At 43.7% G+C, this 27,045-nt stretch overlaps 1 protein-coding gene across 1 annotated transcript in view; it reads right to left on the bottom strand.

Annotated features, from left to right (window-relative positions):
- Nucleotides 1–1,723: 1,723 nt before the first annotated feature.
- SLC35D2 (solute carrier family 35 member D2) overlaps nt 1,724–27,045 on the bottom strand; it is a 177,983-nt gene continuing 152,661 nt past the window's right edge. The window contains exons 8-12 of the mRNA XM_088470079.1: nt 25,604–25,696; nt 23,641–23,708; nt 19,798–19,876; nt 15,957–16,039; nt 1,724–3,628 (exon numbers count right to left, since the gene is read on the bottom strand). Of these exons, the coding sequence (XP_088326205.1) occupies nt 3,514–3,628; nt 15,957–16,039; nt 19,798–19,876; nt 23,641–23,708; nt 25,604–25,696 (438 nt within the window). The 3' untranslated portion in view covers nt 1,724–3,513. The remainder of the gene's footprint in view (nt 3,629–15,956; nt 16,040–19,797; nt 19,877–23,640; nt 23,709–25,603; nt 25,697–27,045) is intronic.

Below are 27,045 nucleotides of genomic sequence, written 5' to 3'. Positions count from 1 at the left end.
ATCCATTTCTATGACATGCTACTTTAAATATGGGTAATCATTTAATTGACTTCCGGCTGGAGAGTCTACTCCTTTGCTGGAATAAATATGAGTCTCTGCCCAGCAATATTAATCCCCTTATCTGGCAGCCACTTAGAGTAATAAAAGTTTAGTGCAGAGCTAGTTCATACTGCCACACAGCCTGCCTGCAGCTTGTAATGTATAGATCTCTGGTAGTGACAGAGGAATGGGATTGTAATGGTTCAAATCCCGACACTGTGAGCCCGACAGATGGAAATCCCGACAGTGTGAGGTAAGTACCCTATACATACTTCCCAACTGTCCTGCATTTAGCGGGACAGTCCCATTTTTCTGGGACTGTCCCGCGGTGGGGGGGAAGCATACACGCTGCTCTGCTATGCAGAGCAGCGTGTATGCAGAGGTAGAACAGACGCTGTGCGCACCACGCCCCCTTTACGACTAGGCCACGCACCCTTTTCTGACGCATGCGCAGGTCCCGACTCCCTCCCAGCAAATGTTGGGAGGTATGCCCTAACCCTCCCCTCTCCCCTCAGCTGTCACTCTGGGAGGATTTTTGCCTTCTAGACCGGCCTCTCTTCTCAGCAGAGCCACTCTCCACTTCAGGATTCTCCCGTCAGAGTTTACCTCACAGGGAGGGTGTGACCTAGATAATGGCTGCTCACATGGAGGGTTCACTTCAGCTGCCTTCTCCCTTTACAGCAGTGGGGATTTCTCTCACTGATTATACAGATTGGAATAGAGCCTAGTAGGGACCTGAGGTAACCGTGCAGTGCTCTCTCCTGCTCCTAAAGTACACAGCCCTCCTCCTCACTGCTCCCCCAGCACTCTCCTGACAGCAGTGAGGGACTGTCTCCTGCAGCTCCTGGACATTAACCTTCTCTAGCCCCACAATATTCTCAAACATATTTTATACTAGAAAAGAAATACATAAATACATTTAGCATAGTACACAGCTTAATAACACCTTACATTTACATATCCTATAGTTACAGTATTTGAGTTATACCTCACCTATATTATAACTATAACTTATCGCAAGGGGGGGTTACTCTATCATTAGCCCCACGTTGAAATCCTGACGCCCGGCATACCGAACGTAGGTAAGCCGGGCGTCGGGAGCTGTTACCCACGAGGGGGTGGAGGGTTAGGTTTAGGGCACCCCTGGGGGACTTAGGGTTAGGCACCCCCCTGGGAGGGCTAGGCTGGGGGAAGGGGGGGTTAGCGTCAGGCACCCGCGAGGGGGAGGTTAGGGTCAGGACCCTCCCCTGGAGGGTTATGTTTAGGGTGCGGGGAGGGGGAGTTAGGTTTAGGCACCCCTGGCGGAGGTTAGGCTTAGGCACTAGGGGGGGAAGGTTAGGGTTAGGCACCACTAAGGGAGGGTTAGGGGGGGAGAGGGTTAATACTTACCCTGTTGTGATCTCCATCTGCCGCCTTCATACCGATTCCGTAATTAAGAATGTGATGCATTCATGGCTCCAGTACACATCATGCTCAAAAGTATACTTCCGACACGGTTAAAATGCTTTAATTAGATTTAGTACAGTGTCGGCATAATACTGTCTGTATTATGTCCACATGCTGTCTGCATGTAAGTTTAAACAAAACAAATTCTTTCCATCATGCTCTGTTCTGTTCATTATGTGCAGAGGTAAAAAACCTATTTGAATGTAGTGTTCCAACATCCGACACAGATGACACACGATTAATGCTTTTCTAACATGTTTATGGTAACATACAGTAATGTATTACATCAAATAAAAACTGCATCTGTATTACAACAAATAAAATCTGCATCATGACCAAGTCTGAGCATATTTAAAAACTAGTATATACAGCACTGTTCATTGCACATCATCAAATTATTTGAATAGAGTAAACAAGTTTGGTGACCGTACTAATTCAGCAGTTGGTGTGGGTATCCTTTGGAATGTAAACCTGATTAATACCAATCTACAATCCTCATACTCTGTACAGAGCTAAGTAAGCATATTCTCCAGATCACTATCATTTCTCATCATTTAAGAATCAACGATGGACAGCAAATGGAAATGTCTGTTCCAATAGTCACATTAACCCTTTCATACATATGTTTGACCTAATGTTTTATTTAGCAATCAGCATAGTCTTTCATTTCAATGCAAGTTTGTTTCATGAAACTCGCACACTTGGCACTAATGCATGCTCCCGAGAGAGGTAGGAATAAAGGGCCTGATTCAGAGCCGTTCGCTATTTGCGGTCGTTCGTTCAAAAACAAGGGGTGGCTATTCAAATGATCCCTTCGCAAATTGCAGTCTGTTCCCACCTCTAAGTCTGGGAAAACATACGCTCGTTTATTTGATAAAAACGCCCCCTGGCCGCTCGCACCATACGTCATGTCCGCAATTTATTAGATTAATCGAGTACATCGTACAGCGTATGAACTGCTCGCTATTCTTGTGGTTGGTTTTTTCAACCGCTATTTTGCGAGCAGTTCTGAGTTAAAAAAAACCAAGTGACGTGGTCAATGACGCTGCTGTATTAATTATGCACTCCCTTAAAATGCCCATTTTGACCTTTAAGCACGCCTGCGTTCGAATTCCACTCCCCCGTTTTCAAGCACCTTCCCCTGTTACCACCCACATACGCCTCATTCTGTCACTCAAAATAGCAGGCACTCGCTATATAGCGTACAAACGATTTTCGGCCGCACTGACTGGTTCGCGCATGCGTACTAAAAACCGTACGCATGCGCAGATGTGCGAACATCGCTCGGAACGAGCGTACTGCCGCTAGCGAGCGGCTCTGAATGAGGGCCAAAGACTTTTACTTCTCACTGGGCTGTAGCAGAGGTTTTGCACTGTGGGCCTGATTCAGATGTGAAAGCTAGTGCAATGGCAGCGGTGATCCCGTACTCAGCTGCTGTACGAATATATGCTAATGCTGTAGTTGGAAATGAATTGAGACGCCTACCGGAGACATCGCAGATCCAAGCAATTGTGTACCAATATGCAGCAGCGATAGCAAATACTCTGATAATCCACCGTCTGAGTAACCCTATGGTTGTGCAGAGTGGCCGAGGGAACTGAGATACTGGCGCCATAGTTTCTGCGGGATCGCAGATGTAAGTAGATTCACTCCACAAAAATAACCAAGACACGCATGCGCTTTTGCCGCCACTCCCAGAACCACGTCCAAATGGTCCCTGAATATCAATCACTTTGCCATTAAATCCTCGATGTGAGCGGCATTGCAAAGATACCTTGGCGCATGCGCAGTGTCACCAATTATAGCTCAACTGCGTAAGAATCGGCACTGCTTCCACACCTGAATCAGGCTGTGTCCTGACATTTTTGACTTAAAATAAAGATTTTCCCTGCCTTTTCACCTGCTCGGAGGATGTACACCAAAAATGCCAATTTCCTCTGAAAATCAATGTGAGTTTGGAATTGGATTGCAACTGATATTTGCGGTGTGAGTTCTCCGTGAGAACGGCTTGCAGTAGCCAACACGCACCTAATTGGATTGACCACTTTGTGGCAAAGTGTTATCTTGCTGTTCTGGAATTAAAGTCTTTGATGGTGGGGATTCCCGCATTATTACAAAAGAATATGCCGCTCCACCGGCCATGCTGAAATGGAAGAATAAAAGAAAAAAAATTAACTTTCTAAAGTATGTTCTGTGTTGAACCTACTGTGCAAAGTGACCTTTAACTTTTCAGTATGAGTATATGTACCAAACAATTTGCAGACCCGGTAATATGGCTAAATATAGTACAGTGAATGATGGTGCCAATTCTGACATCATAAGGCTGAACACATTTTTTGACGGCATGCAAACAGATGGTGATCTATGCATAACAGTGCAGCTTTGTAGCTCCAGTGTGGCCTTCATTTGTATCAACATCATGTCTAATCTACTGTGTGTATCCTTTAAGTGGTTTCCATCTGTGGACTATTTACTAAAGGCCCATTTTGGTAAATTTTGGTAGATTTTTTGTCAATTATGTATTTCATACATTTTCTTAGAGATTATTTTTTTACATTGTTTAAAAAAAAAGATGTAAAAAATCATCTTTTAGTAAATGTGTGATTTAGACCCTGAAACACAACATCGACCAAACATCGACTAAAATCAACTTTTAGTAAATATAGCCCTAAATGCTTTAGAATTAACTAATGCTTAATTTCTTAATGCATTCTGAATTGTTTGTCTATGTGGCAAGTAGTTACAATGTCATGCTTTCTGCTATAATAGTAGTAATATTATTATAGTATATACCTAGTACAGTACTATAGCTTTGTAGTACTATTACAGTAATGTACTATATGCTTTGTTAATGTAGTCACAATCCAATTTTCTTCTTCTAACTTTTTTATTTTAGTTTTATCAAATATTTCATTATACTACAACTATTTAAAGCAATAACTTCAAAAGTATTGCACTGTGCCATGAACTATCTGCCATGAAGTACTTAGTAACACATATGATGATGTTATATTCAGTGGTGGCGAACCCTGGCTCTCCAGCTGCTGTGGGACTACATATCACAGCATGCCCTGCCACAGTTTTAGCATTTCCTAATAGCAAACTCTGGCAGTGCATGCTGGGATATGTAGTCCCACAGCAACTGGAGTGCCACTGTTATATGGTGTCAAGAAAATAAAAAATGTATATGGACATAGGACTTGGGCCCTCATTCAGAGCCGTACGCTCTGAGCAGAGCGCACGCTCTGAATGAGGGCCGTTCTCCATAACTATGGAGCGTCCCCCTGGACGCTCGTATAGCTGTGGGTCACCACCCACAGCCTATACGAGCGTGCAGTTTGATGGCCGCGATGGTCGTGACCATCGCGACCATCGAAACTGCGAGCCGGAGCCTGCGGTTGAGGTTTTCAACCGCAAGGCCCGGAGTGATTTTGGCTCTATCAGAGCCAAAATCACTCCCACTGACATCACTAGTGATGTCAGTGGGCCGGCTTCTGACGGGAGGCGTTCCCTTGGGAACACCCCCGTCAGGGAGGCACGCCCACCAAAGGGGGCGTGCTGTCAGCCAACATCGACAGCACGCCCCCTTTGATCAGACACAACGAGTGAAGGACTTTCCTTCGCTCGACGCGTCTGGCGCATGCGCACGACGGAACTCCCGCCGTCGTGCGCATGCGCAGTGCACAACATCGACCCACTTGCGAGCGGACAGCCGCTTGCGAGTGGGTCTGAATCAGGGCCTTGGTTCAGATATTTATGCAGATCGAGCGATTGTTTGCCATTGTGCACGCATGTCACGCTCAGAGTTTGTTTTCCGACTACGATCGCACAGATGATTCAATGGCGAAGTGAGTGACAGGTAGTCAGCATTTGGGGTAGGTAACCGGGGGTGGCTAGGCAAACGCAAGTGTGTCTGACCGATTAAATGCCGTGTTATAGGCGTGCATAAATTAGCTATTGCGATCTTCGCAGCATGAGAGCTCTCAGCATGTCAGGAGAGACTCTGGGGACGATTCAGACCCGGACGCTAAGCTGCGCTCTCTCGCAGCCGTCAGGGGCTAGGTATGCAAATTCCGCGATAGCACTGTCTGGCATAAGGACGCCCTCTATGTTTTAGAGAGCGATGGCAGAGTCGGTGCCCGCACGCCGGTGTAATAACGCCCACTTTTCTTTCTTAGCACACGTCATCTCCAGGAAGTGTATGATTAATCAGTAACATCGAGAACCATCGGAGCTGCACACATCACTTGAGGTAGAGCCTACCCCGTCACAAGCACTGCAATCACTGCAGGCTGAAATACAACTAAGTGACATGTACAATGACACCTCCATGCTAATTATTGACGCCCAGTAAACTCCGTTTTGACGCCCAGACACGCCTGCGTTAGCACCACCACTCCCCTGTTCACAAGCACCATCCCGTTACCACCCACAAACGGTGCTGTCACTCATACTAGCATCCAGTCTGTGTTCTACGAGTGCACCATTCCCGAACACAGTGACTGGTTTGCGCATGCGTATTTTGCTGCATGCGCAGATGGGCGACAATAGGCCATAACGAGCGAACGCTGTTTAGCGTCCGGGTCTGAATCGGCCCCCCTGTTCTCAAGGCACCCTAAAGGTCCATGTTTAAGGATATTCATGGTTGAGGCCAGAAGGTTAAATCAAAAGACTGATGTACTAATTAAGTCACCTGTGCCCAAGCATGGTTATCCTTAAAACCTGCACCATTAGGGTGCCTTGAGGACCGCGTTTGGGACCCTGAGTTAAGTAATCTGAATAAATAGCACTGACTTCAAATACTACAGCAGCCAAACTAGATCCCCCTATAGAAATTGACCCTGTAGCCTTTAGCACCCTTTAATCTTGATGCCCCTATAGCATTATTCCCCCAACCTTGCTGCATTTTCCCATTACCCCTGTAGTCATAGTCCAACCCACCACCACCAAAATGGCCATAGAGAATCCTGTATAATTTCCCCCTCTTCTTCATATGGGTTGGGAATGATGTCACGACTGCTGGGATGCCACTAGTCAGAATACTGACAGCGGTATCCCGACAGGCAGAATCCTGACACACATTGGAGAGAATGGTAAGCATTTTTGTAAGCCCTACCCTAACCCACCCTTCTCGGTGCCTAACCCTAACCCTCCCCCCCTAGTGCCTAAACCTAACCCCCCCACACACACCCTAAACCTAACACCCCCTCCCGGTGCCTAAACCTAACCGACCACCTAGTGCTTAAAACTAACCTCCCCCTCCCTGCACCCTAATCCTAACCCTCCCTCCCCAGTGCCTAACCCTAACCCTCCCCCTAGTGCCTAACCCCGCTAGATAACGCTACCCTCCCCGTGCACCCCGATACTTACCTTCGGAATGCTGACGGTCGGGATATTGGTGTCGATATTAGGACCATCGGCATCCCGCACGGTGGGATGCCGACTACATCCCCCTCATATGAATGCAGAGTGCAGCGGAGCATGTGAATGACATCCTGCTGAGAGGAGACCGAACGTTCCTTATTCTGAGCTCTGCACTTGGAGGGACTGATGATCACACGTTAATTCATTCTTGAAGACAGAGCTCAATGGAATGGGAACTCTTAGAGCACTTTTGTACTCGGTGCTCCAGAATGCCGATCACAAGGCATTATAGAGCGCACAAAGAGCATGTGATATCAGCAGTCACAGATCACTAACTCACAGACCTTCCAGTTCTGCACATGCGCAGAACTGATTTTCTCATTAAAATGCTGGGGCCAGAATGGAAGCTACAGTCACAGGAGACCATGCCAATAGAAGCACACCTCACTGTGGGCGTATCTCATGCAACTGTGCCAGTTAAGTGGTTAAAAAATATATTAAGAAAGCATTGCTCACATCAGTGTTTTGAAAACTGGGAACTTACAGTAGAGCATTTGTTTTCAAAATGTGGGTGTTAGATTGTGTGCAGATATAATTAAGGGCATCATGCCTCATTTCATAATCATTAAATTATATACACTACGTAAGGATCTGAGGAAACTATCCAGGCAATAGAGAAACAAGTTAATGGCTTACCATAAGTGCCACTGTGCTTTTTATTTCACGGAACACTGGCTACCTTGTAAGCATGTCCCTGTTGATGCGAGAGCCTGCACCAGTACACTGCTGTGTCGGCACAGCAACCGAGACTGATCACCCTGGGAAGTGGACTGAGTGGCAACCATCGCTATTGGCTGCGGGAGCGCGCAATCGCTGATACACACTCAGTGATGTAGGCAATATGTCGTTACAAAACAGCATATCGGCCCAACATCACTCCAGTGTGTACCCGGTTTAAGGAGATTATTTTAAGCTAATCTATATAACTCGGGACTGCGAATTTTATACTTTTAAATACTCACCTAACGTGGACTGTTGCTCGTTTCAAATCCTTTGGATCCACAATATAACAAAGTGGTGGTCTTATTGCTACTAGAGAATAGCCTCTATTTCCTGTTTTATATAATATCACGTTGAAGGTAATATATATTTTTGTATATACTGTATATGTTTTTTTTTGTGCAGTTTAATTAAATTTGGTATATGCAATATATGAGTTTATTTGGTTTGGTTACTCACTTAAAAATGTTCACACTGCTAAGTCCCTACAGCACTGTCTGCAAATCCTATTTCTGCACAATTGAAAGTGAGCCCCAAATGTTGTATAGCTGTATACAAAACTGTTGTATAGCTGTGCTAAACTAAACTACTAACAGGATAATTAAAGGCAAGCTGTCCTGGCAACACTAATTTTATTTATAAATGTCAAAAAAAATTTAAATACAACAATATAAAACTACATCTGGCTAATCATGGTCGTAATGGCACTTTACATTGCTAAATTATGTTTTATGAAGCATTATACTGTAATCTAAAACAACTGTTATTGTTTCATAAAATACTGTGTATACGAAAAGTGTAATGCAATTACACATTTTGTATGTCCTCAAAAATTATTTGTAGCACTGTGATCATACAAATGGAAACAGATTAATACCAGTTTCAAATCATACAAGTTGACATTTATAAGCAATATCATATGATAGAATATGACTAATGGACGGTTTTGCAAACAAATGGTTTTGGTGGTTTTATGAAGTTTGCAAAGCACCAGGTTTACAAAAAACCACAAGAAAACAACTAAAAAATGAGAGTTATGGTAAAACTTACCTTTGTTAACTCTCTTTCTTTGAAGTCCATAGGGTCCACAGGGAGACAATAGGGTGTTTGTGGGACCTGGAGGACCGGACACCCACAGCAAAGCTTTTCAATCCCAGTGTGCTCCGGTCCTTCCCCCAATACCCAGCACACAGCCTGCGGGCACTTCAGTTTTGTTAACAAGCCCAAGGCAGGAGCAGGTCAGGAGGTAGACTGGTACACTGAAGAATCACACTCTCACACAGAGAAGGAAACAAGTGACCAAGAGAAGAAACCCATAGAAGCCAGGTGCATCAGTGTGGGTGCCCTGTGGACCCTATGGACTTCAAAGAAAGAGAGTTAACAAAGGTAAGTTTCACCATAGCTCTCATTTTCTTCAGGGTCATAGGGCTCCACAGGGAGACACTGGGGATGTACCAAAGCAGTTGTTCAAGAGCGGGAACACTTCTGTGCTGATAGAAGAACCCTACGCCCGAAGGAAGCATCCTGAGAGGCAAATGTATCAAAGGCATAAAACCTAAGAAAGGTGTAGATAGAAGACCAGGTGACCGCCTTACATAGCTGTTCAGCTAAGGCACCACGCCGGGCTGCCCATGAGGGACCCACAGAACGAGTAGAATAAGCAGAGACTGAAGTCGGCACAGGAAGGTCCGTCTGCATGTAAGCCTGTGAGATAGTCATGCAAATCCATCTGGCCAGGGTCTGTTTGTTAGCTGGCCACCCATTCTTGTGGAATCCATATAGGACAAAGAGGGAGTCCGATTTCCTAATGGAAGTAGTACAGTGCTCTTTAGAGCACGGACCACATCCAAAGATGCCTCACCTGCTGAGAGGTCTGGTGAATTAAAGGCCGGAACCACAATTTCTGCATTCAGGTGGAAGCGAGAAACCACCTTGGGAAGGAAGCCTGGATGTGTGAAGAACAGCCCTATCCTGATGAAATATCAAAAAGGAGGAGCGGCATGAAAGAGCCCCTAAATCCAATACCCTACGGGCAGATGCTATAGCCAGAAGAAACAGAGTCTTCACAGTGAGCCATTTCATATCCACCAATTCCAGAGGTTCAAATGGAGGTTCCTGAAGTGCTATGAGCACCACTGACAAGTCCCATGGAGCCACAGGAGGGACAAAGGGAGGTTGTATCCATAGAACACATTGCATGAAGATGTGGACATCAGGTATAGAAGCAATCTCGCGATGAAACCTGATATACAAAGCAGAAACTTGCACGTTGAGAGATGCTAGGCGAAGACCTAGATCTAGTCATGCATGAAGAAAGGCAAGAATTCGAGAAACTTTTAAGACTTGAGGGTCATAGTTACGTGGAGCTCACCATTGGAAATATGAATGCCAAATTCTGTGGTAAATCCTGGCTGAGGCCGGTTTATGTGCTCTGAGCATGGTCTGGTCCACAGAGTTGGAGAATCCCTTAGTTGTTATGGTCTGGACCACAGAGCTTTAGAATCCCTTAGCAGTTAGCAGGGATGTCTCAAGAGCTAAGCCGTTAAAGACAGATGGTCTAAGTCCATATATGGACCCTGAGACAACTGGTCTACTCATAAAGGAAGTTGAAGAAGAATGTCTATAGAGAGTCTTAGAGTACCAATGACGTCTGGGCCAAGCCGGAGCTATTAACAGGACTGTGCCTCCCTCCTGTCTGAATTTCTGAAGCACTCGAGGAAGCAGGGATATTGGAGGGAAGAGATACTCTATGCCAACTGGAAGGTCTATGTCGCCAACAAGGCGTCTATGAAGGCCGCGTCGGGGTCCTTTGTTCTTGCTCCATAAACTGGAAGTTTGTTGCTGAGTGTTGAGGCCATGAGATCCACTTCTGGAAGACCCCATTTGTCCACCAGAAGCTGAAGGACTTCTGAATGTAGAGGCCATTCTCCTGCATGCATGTCGTGATGGCTGAGGAAATCCGCTTCCCAATTGAGAATCTCCAGGATGAACACTGCGAAGATGGCCAAGAGATTGTGTTCGGCCTATGTGAGAATGCGGGACACTTCTGTCATTGTGGATTGTGGAGCTCATTCAGATCCGCTCGCTAGATGCGTTCGCTCGCAACCAGCGTATGCAAATCCAGTGCACGCCCAGCAAGGCAGGTGATCGCACGGCAAGGCATTAGCACGCCCACTATGTCTTGGCGTGCGATCACTTTGTGTATGCAGGCGCCCACCAGCCATTCATAAGACGCCCACTTGCGCATGTCATCTCCTGGAAGTACATGAAAACATTGGTACATCGAGCACCATCGGATGCAATCGCAGCGCTTGAGGTTATCTATACCCTGCCGCAAGCACTGCGAACACTTCAGTGTGAAATACAACCAAGTGACATGTCCTATGAGGCTGCCTTTTAATTATGCACGCCTCTGAAACCACTCCCCCATTTCTAGTGGACTTGTCCCTGTTACCACCCACAAACGGCTTCTCCTGTCACTCACTCTGCTGGGCTGTCTATGCGCAGCGAGTGAACACTTCCCAATCTCTAGCACTGGTTCACGCATGCGCATTGCGATGCATGCGCAGATTGCAAATATCGGCCAGCTACAAGCGATCGCATCCTAGCGAGTGGATCTGAATCAGCTCCTGACTTCGAATGCCCCCTTGATGATTGAGGTAGGCCACAGCCGTCGTGTTGTCGGTCTGTACTTGTACTGGCCTGTTTTTCAGAATATTTTGAGCCAGAGTGAGAGCTCTGTAGATATCTCAAAGTTCCAGGATGTTGATTGGCAACATTGCCTCGACTGGGGACCATCGGCCCTGGATAGAGTGTTGGCTGGTTACTGCGCCCCACCCTCAGAGGCGTGCATCTGTGGTGAGGAGAGCCCAGACCGGGATCCAAAAGGGACGACCCTGGTTCAAATGGGGAATTTGTAGCCACCAAGCTAGGGACAGGCGAACCTCTGAGGGGAGGCTCATCGTCTGGGATTTGAGCAGATGGGGTAGCAAGTTCCACCTGGAGAGGATCAGGTGTTGTAGGGGCCTGGATTGAAATTGGGCGAACTCCACCATGTCGAAGGTGGACACCATTGATCCCAAGGTCTGCACTGCAGAGTGGCAGGTGGACATCTAGTAGTTCAGGCCTGTTTGGCCCTAGGCTTGGAGGCCTTGGCTGTTGTCTGTTGCCGTAGAAAGGACTGACCCTTGGCTTTGCCATGAGGGCGAAATAAATGAAAGGATGACGTCCTAGGTTTTGTATTATAAGCAGAGGGCTGGAAAGCTGTCTTGGAAGCTGCCAAAGCAGTCACAATTTTATCTAGCTCTGGACCAAATAGGTTGTCTCCTGAATAAGGGAGAGACTCTAGAGCCCGTTTTGAGTCTGAATCTGCTTTCCAGGAATGGAGCCAAACATTACGGCGGGCCATTAACGAAGTGGCAGATATCCTGGAGGCAAGGAGAGCCATATCCATAACTGCCTCACCTAAGTAGGAGGCTGCATCCTTAATGTGAGATAAATAGGAGAGTTGCTCCCTTGAAGGATCAGGGAGAAGTGTTTCTTCTAGGCCTCCGCCCAACTCTCAATGGCTTTCGCCACCCAGGCCGTAGCCCCCGCAGGACAAGTAATAGTTCCAGTAAGAGAGAAAATTAATTTATGACAAGCTTCTATATGTCTATCTGTAGTCTTCTTCAAGGAGGTAGCAGTGTGAATGGGTAACATGGCATTTCTAACCAAACGAGTTACATGAGAATCCACGGCCGAGGGAACTTCCCATTTAGTGCAATCAATAGCTGGAAGAGGGTAAAAGGAACTGAACAATTTTGGAATTTGAAACCTTTTACCAGGCATATTCCATGCTTCACTCATGTGATCAGATAGCTGGTCTGATTGAGGGAACTCTGGTAAAACTACCTTTTGTAATTTAAAAAGTGCATTATTTTTCTTAGGAGTGGGTTCATCCTCTTCTTTTTGCAAAATGGATTTTACAGCCCTGACAAGAGCAGGTACAGTTTATCTAGTTAAGAGGGTGGCTCCTTTTCTCTGGAGACGGAGTCAGAGTGAAAGAGGTCTGCGTCTTCAGCCTCCCCAGATGATATGTCAGAATCAGATAACTGAGTGGACTGGGAGGATAACAGAGCACGTTTAGTAGGTAAAGTCTTTTCCCTTTGTAGCATTTGCTGCAAGGCTGTAGAGGTAGTAGCCAAAGTCTGTACTGAGGTAGATAGCATTTCTATCCATGGGAGAGGCAAAGGATTTGCAGGGAGTACCTGCTGTGGCCATCCCACAGGGGGAGCCACTACGGGGACCACTCTCTGCTCCATAATTTTTGCCAGCATCTGTGAAAAGGACGCCCAGGGTGGGTCCTGAGGGAGAGACACCGGGGCTGAGGGACCTGGGGCTGTGTAACAATTAGTGCAAAGCCCATCCCGAATGAAGTCCTCTGGGGCTAAGCCCGCTGAGCAGGAGTTACAGGACAACAGAATAGGGGCAGGATCCTGAGGCTGATTGTTATTCTTTCCTCTGCCAGCCATAGTAATGATACAGTGCAGTGAACACCTTGCAGTATGTGAGATACGGCACAATGTAGTGTGCAGTCGCGCTATATATAACCCAATATAATATGCAAAGGCACTATATATGGCACCATGTAGTATGCAACATCGCTATATATGGCATCATGTAGTATGCAACAGTGCTATATATGGCACAAGGTAACGTGCAACAGCACAATATAGTGTGCAACTGCGCTATTGGTGGCCCCCCTGGAGCAACAGCGCTATATATTGCATGAGGTAGTGTGCAACAGCACTAGATATGACACCAGGGAGTGTGCAACAATGTTAGATATGGCACAATGTAATGTGCAACACGGTATGAAGTATGTGATAGCCCCCACAAGTGTGGTTACAATAACCCTCTATACCTTAGCATGACAGGGTATAGCAGAGAAAAGGGATAGTTATAACTGACAGTATAGAAAAAGAGAGATTAGCGCTAGCAGAAGTCACATACAAATCAGAAAAGAACATTACATGTCTGCAATGGGCACTATTATCAACTACACAGACCGCAGTGGCTGGTAGGTTATAGTGCTGTATAACCTGGCCCTTGGGAGAGGTATACAGGGAGACTGGACCCAGCGATTCCAGGAGACTGCTTGCCTAAAATGGCTGCCGCGCGAAGCATCCCAGGGAACACCAGGACCACAATGGAATGGCACCCCAAGCTGGGGGAGGGGCTGCAGGGAGAGCACCTTATCCCCTGGCTGACATTAATTACTGGGTCCCCTGGCCTTAATAATATGCCTCTGACTGCGCCAGTATGTTAATGCCACGATGGTCTAGTGGAGTAGTGGGTGAGCCAGTGTCCACATCAACGCCTCCGGTTTGCCTCCTGAGGCCGGAGGCAAGACTGCACTAATACACGGGTCCCCGCGAATGGGGTTCCACCTTACCTGTCCCCTGGTTTCCAGGCTGCAGTCTGGGGGTTCGGGGAGCCTGCTAGCTAGTCCCCCTCGGTTTCCCGCTGGGAGTACAGATGGCAGGCTTGGTCTCACGGCACAGCGGAGGGGTGATGGGGTGGCAGCACAGACGTCCGGAGGACAGTGTGGTGCTGCTCACCATTCTGGTAGAAATAAAAATGGAATAAAATCAAATAAATAAAAGCTTGGGCTGCATAAGGCAGTCCCCTGTTATAATGGTGGTCCAACTCCTTGCTGGACACGAACGAAACTGAAGTGCCCTCAGGCAGTGGGCGGGGTATAGGGGGAAGGACCAGAGCATCCTGGGATTGAAAAGTTTTGCTGCTGGTGTCCAGTCCTCCAGGTCCCACCTACACCCCAATGTCTCCCTGTGGAGCTCTATGGACCCTGAAGAAGAAACCTGCATTTTTACAAAGTGCCACACTCCGCATCTGTCATGATTTTTGCCCTGTAAAAGATATAAACCACCAGATTTTTCAATCTGTTGTTCCAAAATCTGCCAGGATGGCTGCCAGACAACACACTGTGGTTGTGATAGGCTGTTTGGGCTATCTGCCCATTCTGAACATAAGAGGAAGCACAATATACTGCACTTACCAATTATGAGAGCAATCCTTATTTATTGGTAAAGGGGATAAATAATTCCTGTTTATCTCATGAGGGCAAAGTTAGTTTATGAAATCATTATGTGATCATATTATGAAGGCAATATGATTTTCACATTATTTTAAGTGGGCAATATTATTTAATAATGAGACAATAATAATATTATTTCATGGCACTATAAATGGTGCCCACATAAAACATATATAAGTGTTGCCTCATGAATAAATTATTATTGCATATAGCTGAGAACATAATTCATAGCATTATGGCTACGTTAGATCAATTAATTTAAATAATATTTAATTTTTAAATATCGAAAAATTTCACTTTTGCTTTTATTAATATTTAAAAAACATTATCCTTTTTGTACACAACATGATGTTGTAAAATAATTTGACTTTATTACATTATTAGGTTGTGTACAGTAATGCTGCATATTATACCCTTCCATCAGGTATACATATACATACTGGTACAAAGTGTAATTAGTGTTATGATGTAATTAGAAAAAATAAAAATGTGAAAACAGTTCCTGTAATTAAACAAGGCTATCTAATCCTGGGTACACACTTAGCTATGTGTACCCAGCCGATGTCTCGTGCGGTGGGTCCCAGTGGGGGTGCCAGGATTGGCAAATGCCTACACACCAGCCGGTGCCGGGAGCAACGGAGCGTCAGCGGGGCCCATGCTGCATCCAGCATGGCTTTTATTTTGGCTTTTAGTGACATTATTCAACACATTTTAATTTATTTAATCTTTTATCTAATTTGCAAAAAAAACAGGATAGATTCCAAAATACTGAGCATAGCAATGTGATGTACAGTAAAAATAGTTCATGAAAAAGTTATCATTGTGCTGCCAAGATTTGTGAAGAGTTTGGTGTTAAAATTGTTTTAAAGTGAGATCTAAACATATTGATGAATGTTAAACCCATAAAAGGATAAAAAATGTAGTTCTTTAAATCTAATCTATTTTGTTTCTCAAACTAGGAATGCAAACACCAAACCAACAGTGTTTTGCATATTGAAAACCCTTGATACATTTCTTAGATTCCTTGAGAAAGGATTTATGCTTTGCATGCAATTTTATTTTTATAGTGTCATCTTAAATATATTATGTTTATGTGTGTGTTTCTGCTATATTTATTCCTGTATTGGAGCTACAATTGTTATCAGCAAGATAAACTCGTACAGAAATCCAGTAAAGCAAAGTAAATATATGGTAGCAATAATAGTAATCAAATATATAGAATACTTACCAAATATTTAGGCCTAAAAAGTTTAGCCAAGAGAAATTATAATCTCCACTAACGAAAATCCCAATATAGGCGATGCTTATATTCTAAAGATAAAAGATTTAAAACAAATGTTATTCAATTTTAGCATATTACATACCCAGTAATACTAAAAACTGTCAGTTTGCAACATCACCCAAAGCTAAAAATGCAGTATTAGTTGTAAAACCATGTGTAACATTATTACAGAATATTAATTACCCTGGAGTTGGAATTTCATCCAATCCTGAAGGACCCCCGAAACCTGCCATGGATTGTGTTGTCTATTCACAATACACCATCTGCATGTAAATAAACCTATCTAAGCAAAATTATGTAGAAAATTGTTGAACAGCATCATACATTAGGAGAGCCACAAGATCTATAGGAACGCCAGACCCATGGTAAGAAATTTTCATGTTATAATTTATGATATTCCACACTTAAGTAAATTGGAAGTTTTAATTGCTTGTCACATGCTCAACATTTACCATGTCGAGATGGTTCAACATCAGGTCGGCATCTTCAGATGTTCACAATGATGTCGACATCTGAAATGTCACCATTTGAAATGTTGAGCGTCGGCGCATCAGATCACTCTGCCAGAACAGATAGACACATGACCTCCGGTATCCGGAAGAAGACACTGGAGACACCGCTGATGCCAGGACCAGTTATCGCTGGGCCACCAGGGACCTTAGGTCAACATTCTATCATGCCGATGCGTCATACAGATATGTTCAGATACATTTATCCTCCATGCGCTACAAGTCACGCCACACATAATGCGGGAGCTCCATGTGCCTCGGTAGCGCAGAGCGTCTTTCGTGCGACTTTTTACCTTCATATGCGTCTTATTCACAAAGTGATATCAATAGCTAGCACAAGCACCTTCTGCTGATTAAAATTATATACAGCATGCCTATATTCTCTGTGCAACTGAGGGTGTATCTGCATGTGAAATGCTACATTACAGTGTCAGCGGCTGTAACACTGTAACGTAGCTTGTCGCAGGCAGATACACCCACAGACGTACAGAGAACATAGGTATGCTGCATATCAATTTAATCGGCAGAAGCTGCTTGTGCGTCCAATACACATCGCTTTGCGAATAAGACGCACTTGAAGGTAAAAAGTCGCACAAAAAGACGCTCAGCGCTACCGAGTTACGCAACGGCATGGCGCGATTAGAAGGCCTGTTTAATGCACAAGTTGGCTAGATGTAAGAGGACACATCTGTATGTGTAGAAATTCTCATGTTTACCTAATGCATGTCGACATGAAAACTGTTAACCTAACAAACCACACCTAGCTTAGAGGCTGGTGCTTGTTAATATATACAGTATGCGCACATATTCATGGAGAACACTTTATCTGTGTACAAATTGGCATTATAAAAATCAAATATACTTAAATAATAATAACATATAATATAAGTACATGCTAACATATTTCTACCTATTTATTTTATCTCCTTAACCAAGAAGATATATAATTATTCATGCGTTTTAGGTTTTTTTTGTTGTTTGAAGTATGTATAATACAATGACAACGTATTTGCCTCCTACATCTTCTTGTATTACATTATTATTATTATTTTTCTTATTATATATTTTGGTTATTTTATAAAACAGAGCTTGTCTCCCCAGTTAATTAGATGAAGGACATTTAATTAAGCACAGTAGGTGCAATCATGGAATTTTCATGTTTGGAAGCAGTTGAAATGGAACTTACTAACTTACTAAGCATTAAGGTGCGTACACACGAAACAATATATTTCAACGATATGAACTATAACGATATCGTTCAATGATATATCGTTCATATCGTTCCGTGTGTATGCAATGAACGACTAACAATGCGCACTCCATGCATGCAGGCCAACCTGGACGATATCGTTATCTCTCCATAGGCATCCGCGAACGTTGATCGTGGGTCGTTGGTGGTTTTTTGGTGTGTGGATAAACAATATCGTTCATCCAGCACACCAGGATTTTTAAAGGGAGATAGTTCAGCAATATTGTTATCGCTGACGATCGTTCCGTGTGTACCTAGCATTATACTTTTCTTCATACATTGACTATTACAACTTCATCCTGTCACCGTAAAAAACTTTTACACACCCCCTACATGTATTTACTTCTCTCCCCTTCTGCTTTTATTAGCTTGTGACATATCACAAAACCCAGGCCCCACACACATACAGCTGATTCACTTTGGAATAAATATCCTGCAAACCTCATACACATCATGTGTCCCCATCACTCTCCAAAGGGTCTATTTACTAAGCCTTGGATGGAGATAAAGTGAACAGAGATAAAGTATCAGCTCCTAACTGTCATGTCACAGGCTGTGTTTGAAAACATGCAGTTAGGAGCTGATTGGTTGGGACTTTATCTGTGTTTACTTTATCTCCATTCAAGGCTTAATAAATAGACCCCCAAATAACTAAATGTGCCTTATGGAATGTACACTCTGTAACAACTTATCACTATTTTCACCAGCTGTCTACCTCACGACAACAACTACTGTCACTAATTTCTACATTTCTACTAATTTCTACATTCAATTCTCCTGATACTGCTGTATCACACCTTAACCACCTATAGGCCCCCATACAACAGCAATCTGAAAACCACAATTGAACAATTTGTAGATTTGTTGCCCGATTTTAGGATTTCCCAATCTAGCATTCTGCGCCCATATATTACAGATCTTTGGCCCTCATTCAGAGCCACTCGCTAGCGGCAGTACGCTCGTTCCGAGCGATGTTCGCACATCTGCGCATGCGTACGGTTTTTAGTACGCATGCGCGAACCAGTCAGTGCGGCCGAAAATCGTTGGTACGCAATATAGCGAGGGCCTGCTATTTTGAGTGACAGAATGAGGCGTATGTGGGTGGTAACAGGGGAAGGTGCTTGAAAACGGGGAGTGGAGATCCGAACGCAGGCGTGCTTAAAGGTCAAAACGGGCGTTTTAAGGGAGTGCATAATTAATACAGCAGCGTCATTGACCACGTCACTTGGTTTTTTTTAACTCAGAACTGCTCGCAAAATAGCGGTTGAAAACACCAACCACAGAATAGCGAGCAGTTCATACGCTGTACGATGTACTCGATTAATCTAATAAATAGCGGACATGACGTATGGTGCGTGCGGCCAGGGGGCGTTTTTATCAAATAAACGAGCGTATGTTTTGCTCGCTTGTTCAGACTTAGAGGTGGGAACAGACTGCAATTTGCGAACGGATCATTTGAATAGCCACCCCTTGTTTTTGAACGAACGACCACAAATAGCGAACGGCTCTGAATCAGGCCCTTTGTCAGTGATTTGCAGATAATTTTCAGCAAACACAGATCTGCCAATCTTGAAAGGCCCATCAGTTTACTAGTAACGTTCTGCAAATCCGCTGATCATCTCCATACACTAGCAATATACAGCCCCAATCCATCTGTGAAATCCAACATGTTGAACAATCTGATTTAACAATTCCAATCACTTTTTGGTTGCAATCTGCGATCTGTGAAGCCCATACATTGCAGATATTTTTATACAATCATCTTCATATTGCAGAATTTCCACAATCGATTGCTGATTTATGGCGGCCTTAACCCTTGACTTTTACCATCCTTCTACTGTTGCAGCAATGTTTATATACCATGTACTTGTCCTGCAATGTCTTGTACTGTACGTCACTGTTCTCTTGTTCTGCTTAACTGTTTATGTACTTTGTAAGGCGCCATGGAACCCTTGTGGCGCCATATAGATAAAATATAATAATTATAACTAACAGATACACAGATTATCAGAATGCATTTTATATTTACCTTGAGAGAGCCAACGACTGTAGTTGTAAGTGCTGAGTTATAGTAACTGCAGAGCACGATTGAATAAAGCAGCAATAATCTATGAAGTGCCAAAGAAGGAAAACAGAAATGTAAATATTTTTTAGCTGGGTTAAGACTTTACCATAAAGTTATCCCGACTGGCCATTTTATAAATCTACATAGGCATCACACATACTGTACGTGTACTCTTTATAATATTTATTGTGGCTCCTTATCAACATTCTGATGGTACCCCACCTTCATCAGAATGGGCCTGATTCAGACTTGTATGCAAACCCGATGGTTTGCGTACAAGTTTGATTGTTAGAGATCTGCGAATGTGCAGGATCTGTACTGCACATGTGCAGGTCTCTATCTGCGAGTACGCCGGCAGTGCCCCTAAGCAGTTTGAGGACGGGGCGGCCAGCGTTCCTGAAAACCTTCCGACGCAGGTTTCCTTGTACCAGCTGAGCTGTTCTGGCAGTCAGATGGCCGAGGGCTGTGACCATCACGACTTGTGATCCGATGCTGCATTTTCGGACACAGCAGTCAGATCTGCGATCCCATCTGGGGTGTCTTTTGTCCTCAGACGCCTCCTGCAGCATTAGAATATTTGCTCATCCTTGCTGTGTCCAAAGATGCAACAACGATGATAATAACGTACAACACTGAATCAGGCCCAACGGCTCAACAGAAATGTTGATATGAAGCAACAATTAATATTTGTAAAAAGATGACTGGCTTGCGGGCTGCATACTGTATTTATATTGCTGGTGCTTAGAGTCTTTTCCAGCATTCACCGAACTCATAGCAAATATATGCTAAATAACAGATGTTTACATGGATATTTTATTTGGACATTTCAGAAATGATACACATATGCTAATCCGTTTCGTTTAAATTCACTACCAAGACTTTAGAATTACAACATAGGATTAATATAACAATTTTTAATTCTAGATATAAGATATTATAGTGCATATTTATCATAGGGCAAAAAGCTCTGCGGTCAGTGAAAACATCTGTTTTTACCAGTGGCAGGGCTTTCTCCAATATATCAAGTGGTCACTGCCAGTGATAGCAATGTGGGAGCCCCCATCAATGATACGATTTGTAAGAGTTCATCTGCAATAGTTTCCCCATACAGAGCATGTTAAAACCTGCTTAAAGATTGCAGTAGAATAAGTATTCTTAGAATGCATGCGAAATGCTACGTTACATTGTCAGCGGCCGTGACAATGTAACGTAGCATTTTGCATGCAGTTGCACCCGCAGTTGCACATAGAATATAGGCATGCCGCATATAGGGCCTGATTCAGAGCCGGACGCTATTTGCGGTCGTTCGTTCTGAAAAAAGGGGTGGCTATTCAAATGAACCGTTCGCTCTTTGCGGTCTGTTCACGCCTCTAGGTCTGAACGAGCGAACAAAACTTGCGGTCATTTTTTGGGAAACTACGCCCCCTGGCCGCTCGCATCCTACGTCATGTCCGCTATTTATTAGATTAATCGAGTACATCGATCAGCGTATGAACTGCTCGCTATTCTTGTGATTGGTTTGTCCTACCGCAATCATGCGAGCAGTTCTGACTATAAAATAACCCAGGGACGTGGTCAATGACGCTGCTGTATTAATTATGCACACCCATAAAACGCCCGTTTTGACCTTTAAGCACGCCTGCGTTCGAATCTCCACTCCCCGTTTTCAAGCACCTTCCCCTGTTACCACCCACATACGCCTCCTCCTGTCACTCAAAATAGCAGGCATTCACTATTTAGCGAACAAACGATTTTCGGCCGCACTAACTGGTTCGCGCATGCGTATTACGATCCGTACGCATGCGCAGTTGGGCAAACATCGCTCAGAACGAACGAGCGGCCGCTTACGAGCGGCTCTGAATCAGGCCCGTAGTTTTAATCAGCAGAAGCTGCTTATGCATCCTAGGGTTGTTTAACACGCAAGGAGGTTAGATGTATGAGGACACAACTATAGATAGATCGATAGACAGATTTTTTTTTTCCAGGAGGTAGTTACAAAGTTGACAGTCAAAATGACAACAGTGTAAAGTTGGCCCCGCTATGCCGACACGATACTGGTAAAGCATCATATTTAAAGTTATAATGCTGACAAGGTTAAGTCACATTACTATTGGGTCAGCATTTTGTGGTCAACCCTACACTGACAACATTTTGACTGTCGACAGTGTAAAGCTAGATACACACTGGATGATGTGTACCGGAACGATACACATTAGAGCAATGTTATGAACGATGAAACAGCCACTTGTTCCGTCCTTCATTAACATAAACGGGGCCGCTTGCGATATCGTCAGCTTTAAAGTGAAGCGCATCAAACTAGGGATGTGCAGGCTCGGATTAGTTCAGTTTTGCACGCCAGGTTCGGATTTTTTCCCTCCAAAAAACAGGACTCAGAAAGAGGCAAAACGTCATCTTTCATGGACAAACGTCATCATTCCTGGACAAAAAAATTCCGAACCTGGCGTGCAAAACCGAACTAATCCGAGCCTGCACATCCCTACATCAAACCTGACGATGTCGAAAACAACCGCGGGAGCGCGCATATTGTGCATACACAACTGCATGATATGCCGTTACGATTTGGCTAAATTGTAACGGCATCGCTCCAGTGTGTACCTACTGTACCATAACTGTAGACAATTTATACCAAACCCATATCACTTTATATCAGTTAAAGCTGGAGAAGATATTGCCGAATGAATATGCAGGGTTTGTGGCAGCAAATGTTTTGTGGTAACAAGCTCCATTGAAGTGCATGCTAATACTACAAATGCTAGGTAACAATCTTATTACAGACTTTACTATTTGGCTGTAATTGTCTGTTATTATGTTGCCACTTGATGTAATTTATTTAATTAACACCGCAAGCAATGTTGCATAAAAAAAAAAATCAACCAATACCAGTTTTCTTCTTGTAGGTAACTGTGGGCTCGATTCAGACCCGCTCGCTAGGAAGCGTTCGCTCCTAGCCAGCCGATTTTCACATTGTGCGAATGCATCGCAGTGCGCGTGCACGAAGCAGTGTGAGAGTTCGGGAAGTATTCGCTTGCCGCTCATAGACAGCCCAGCAGAGTGAGTGACAGGAGAAGCCGTTTGTGGGTGGTGACAGGGGCTGGCCATTAACAATGGGGGAGTGGAGATGCGAACGCAGGCAAGCCTGAGCGTCTTAACGCCGTTTTAGAGGCGTGCATAATTAACAGGCAGCGTCATAGTACACGTCACCTAGTTGAATTTGACACTGAAGTGCTCACAGTGCTTGCTTTAGGGTATAGTCAAGAGCTGCGGATGCATCCGATGGTACTCGATGATACCGATGGTTGCATACACTTCTTGGAGATGACGTGCACAAGTGGGCGTCTTAAGACAGGCTGGTGGGCGTCTGTATACACAAAGCGATCGCTCGCCAAGACATAGTGGGCGTGCTTATGCCTTGCCGTGCGATCGCCTGCCTTACCGTCACTTAGCTGAATTTGCATACGCATCGAGCGACCGTACGCATCTAGCAGGCGGGTCTGACTCAGGTCCTGTATTTCTGTCTATTTTATTCAGCTTTTGGAAGCATTACCTAATCACCATGAATTAAAGGAAGAATAGAACAAATAGATATTAAAAAAGGGGGAATTTCTGTACACTTTGTGCAACATAATTGTGCACTTTAATCCAAATCAGAAAAAGTCAAAAATTCTGCAAAATATCTGCCCCCTTAAGCTTTATTTCATTGCTACTTTGTACACATTTCAGAAATTTACACCTATGGACACCAAATATATTTATCAGCCGAAACTACAGATACTGCTGACTACTTACCCCATCCCGCAGGAAAAGGCAAAATGAAAAACAAAATAAGCATTGGTCCACTCGCTAAAATGTACAGCCTACAAAAGTAGAAAGTTTACATAGATATTGTTTATTCCAGTATTCTACATAACAATATCAATAATTTAGTTTTCCTTAATAGTGACATATCAACACGCTATTAAAATTAACAAAGATTAAATGGAAACAGAAATTATAAATAAAAGAACTACTGGTAACATTACCTGGTTGATTAAACCCACCGGCTGGAATGTTAAGTGTCAAACAATGAAATAACCCTCGGCCATGGGTGTAACTACCATAGGTGCAAGGGGTGTAGCTGCTATGGGGCCCAGAGCTGAGGGGGGGCCATCTTCCTTGTCAAAGTTACATGGGTTATATACCTTTTTCACCATTGGGTGGTACATAGGGGCCCTTACAAACATAATAAGTTAATCAAAGATGTGTGTGCTCCTACAATATGTATGGGGGATGTAGTCAAAACATAGACAATCAAAATATTGGCAACAAAATATCAACTGACAAAATGCTGACAACCAAATGGTCGACATGGACATAAGGATGACAGTTAAAATGTAGACACAGTCAAAATGTCAACAGCCATATTAAAATGACAGAGCCGCACCTGTCAATATTTCAACCTGTCCATATATGCATTATGTCCATGCCTACATTATATCCATGTTGACATTTTGTTTGTCAACATATTGATTGTAGACATATAATCCATGTCGACATTTTGGTTGTTTAAATAATGTACCTTATGGTGTCTACATTTTGTGACATTATGGTGTCTATACTTTGTCTAAATAATATAGCCAGGGTCATAAGGAGGTGGAGATGTAGCAAACCCTCTAAAGAGTCGAGAAGTTGCCCATAGCCCCCAATCAGCTGCTATCCATCATTTTACTTGATAAATGCTAGCTAGCAGCTGACTGGTTGCTATGAACAACTTCTCCAGTCGATACATTTCCCTCTTAAGGGGAGATTTACTAAAGCTCTAACAATAAAAGTGTTGGTGTTGCCCATAGCAACCAATTAGATACTAGCTATCATTCTAATAAATTATAGACAGAATCTGATTGGTTGCTATGAGCAACACCACCACCTGTCTGTTTTAGAAGCTTTAGTAAATCTACCCCTCAGGGGTCTATTTACTAAGCAGTGTTAGGAGACAGAGTGAAAAGTGATAAGAAAGTGAAAAAGTGCCAGCTAATCAGCTCCCAACTGTCATCTCACAGGCTGTGTTTGAAAAATGGCAGTTGGGAGCTGATTGGCTGGCACCTTATCACTTTCTTATCACTTTTCACTCTGTCTCCTAACACTGCTTAGTAAATAGACCCCTTATTCTCTAATGACTCCTACAAAAGGCTCATCATGACCCTTCATTGGGAAACTGCATCCGCCTGGTTGCATACATATTACATATGCTCTTCATGTGAAGTTCAACATAACATAGAGAGATGTCCTATGAATACATGTGAATTATAGTTACTATGGAGATTTGATTGAGAAAATAATATAACATTGTCTGGCAGGGGTGTAAAAAAGCTGAGGGGGCCTGTGTGAAATGGGCTCCCCTACTATGAAGCAGGCAAAATACCTATTTAAATGTGCATGACCATGTGGTGCGTTGGCTCCCTATGCTTGCCCTGTAGCGCCATCATTCTGGTGATAAATTTGGAAAGGTGGTGCATGTGCGGTGCCGTCTTTCTAAATACATCACTAAAAAAGTGGTGTTGAGGGGCAAGCCCTGTTGAACCCATTGGCTTGTGTACACACCAAGCACCCATGACAGATATGCCTGTGGTGTCTGCTTTCATTTACTTACACCCATACCAAATAAAGAATAATAATAGCAAATATTAGATATGGCCTCTGATTAATACGTTTTCTGATATGTGACCAGTAACCAAAACAGTTTTTATATTATTATTATTTACTATCCACTTACATTCGCAAATTCTCCATTCAATAAAATGTAAATCAGTGTAGGTAAAATTGTGAAACTGGCATTGTAAAATATAATACCATATTTTCCCAATTCCTGTAAAATATCACAACAAAAATGGAAAGATATCAAATTAGACTATAATTAGAAATAATGTTTACATGCTGAATAATAAAAAACATGAAGTGGCTCACGATAAGCATCACTATATATCACATTGCATCGATGCAATATATAGTGATGTTTAGTAGCCATTCATGTACACTTACCTCTCCAGCATCATCAGGCGCTGTCCGGCCCCTCCGCAATCTCTGGACACAGTGAGAAGACAGACATATTGGGAGCCCGATATGCCCGCTCATCACTGCACATGCCCAGCGTCTGAGAACAGCAGGTCAGGTCAGACCTGCTGCAATGGACGCTGGGAAAAGGGGGTGGAGCCAGCGCCGGGCAGACAGCAGAGAAGAATGCGGCTTCCCTGCTCTGTTCGGCTTGCGGTACAGATTACGCTATCCTCAGATGGCGAATCTGTACCCCAGGAGAGGAACGGAAAGCTGAGTTCTCTGTTCCTTTATGAATCGCACCCACCATTCAATAGTATGGTGATGCGATACAGACATGAAGCGGGGGTGCAGCTTGAGAATACACTTCTCCATGGTAAACTTGCTCCATGAATAGCACGAAGCAGAGAAAAGCCCTAATGTCAGCTAAACAGGATTCTTCTTTGCTTCATGAATAGACCCCTTAGTCAGTATGGTGTTCACGGACCAATGAGCACCATACCACATGAGTTAAATAAACTTAGGTGACTGTGGAGTTTATGTATCAAGCAGTGAAAAGCTTGGAGAAGTGGACCAGTGGAGGAGTTGCCCATAGCAACCAATCAGCTGTGAAATAGCATTTATGAAGTACAGTCTATAAAATAATAGGTAGGGGCTGATTGCTAGCTATGGGCAACTTCTCCACTGCTCCACTTCTGCACACTTTTCACTGCTTCTTACAAAACACCCATGTTTTACCTTGCGTATTCCAAATAAAACTGAATTTTCAGTATTGAGTTAAATTATCCTATCAATTTTTCCACTGTTATTTTCATGTACATCTGCTTGAGGTTTGCACATGAAACTAGTGACACCTACAAGTGTGCAAAATAAAAAATCTTTTGCGCTGAAGGAGCTGGGCTGATCAGACGTTCCTCCCTGATTTTACTCTTCACATTGCTCATGTCCATTTAAAACTAAATATGGGTGAAAAAAAATGTGCGTATTTGCACAAAATAAAACGATTTGTACACCTGAGCGTTTTGCACTGGTATAAATGACCGTCGGCTGTGGAATTTTCATTGTATTGTTCAACCTTGAAATTTTTGCTTCCTGCATGTCTTACACAATTATATTGCTCAACGTCCACAGAATATTGCTAACATTGCTGTTATATTCATCAGA

This window comes from Taudactylus pleione, unplaced genomic scaffold, assembly GCF_031769625.1.
Source record: "Taudactylus pleione unplaced genomic scaffold, aTauple2 ptg000095l, whole genome shotgun sequence".
Lineage (NCBI taxonomy): Eukaryota > Metazoa > Chordata > Amphibia > Anura > Myobatrachidae > Taudactylus > Taudactylus pleione.
This window is presented reverse-complemented; position numbering and strand designations above follow the sequence as displayed.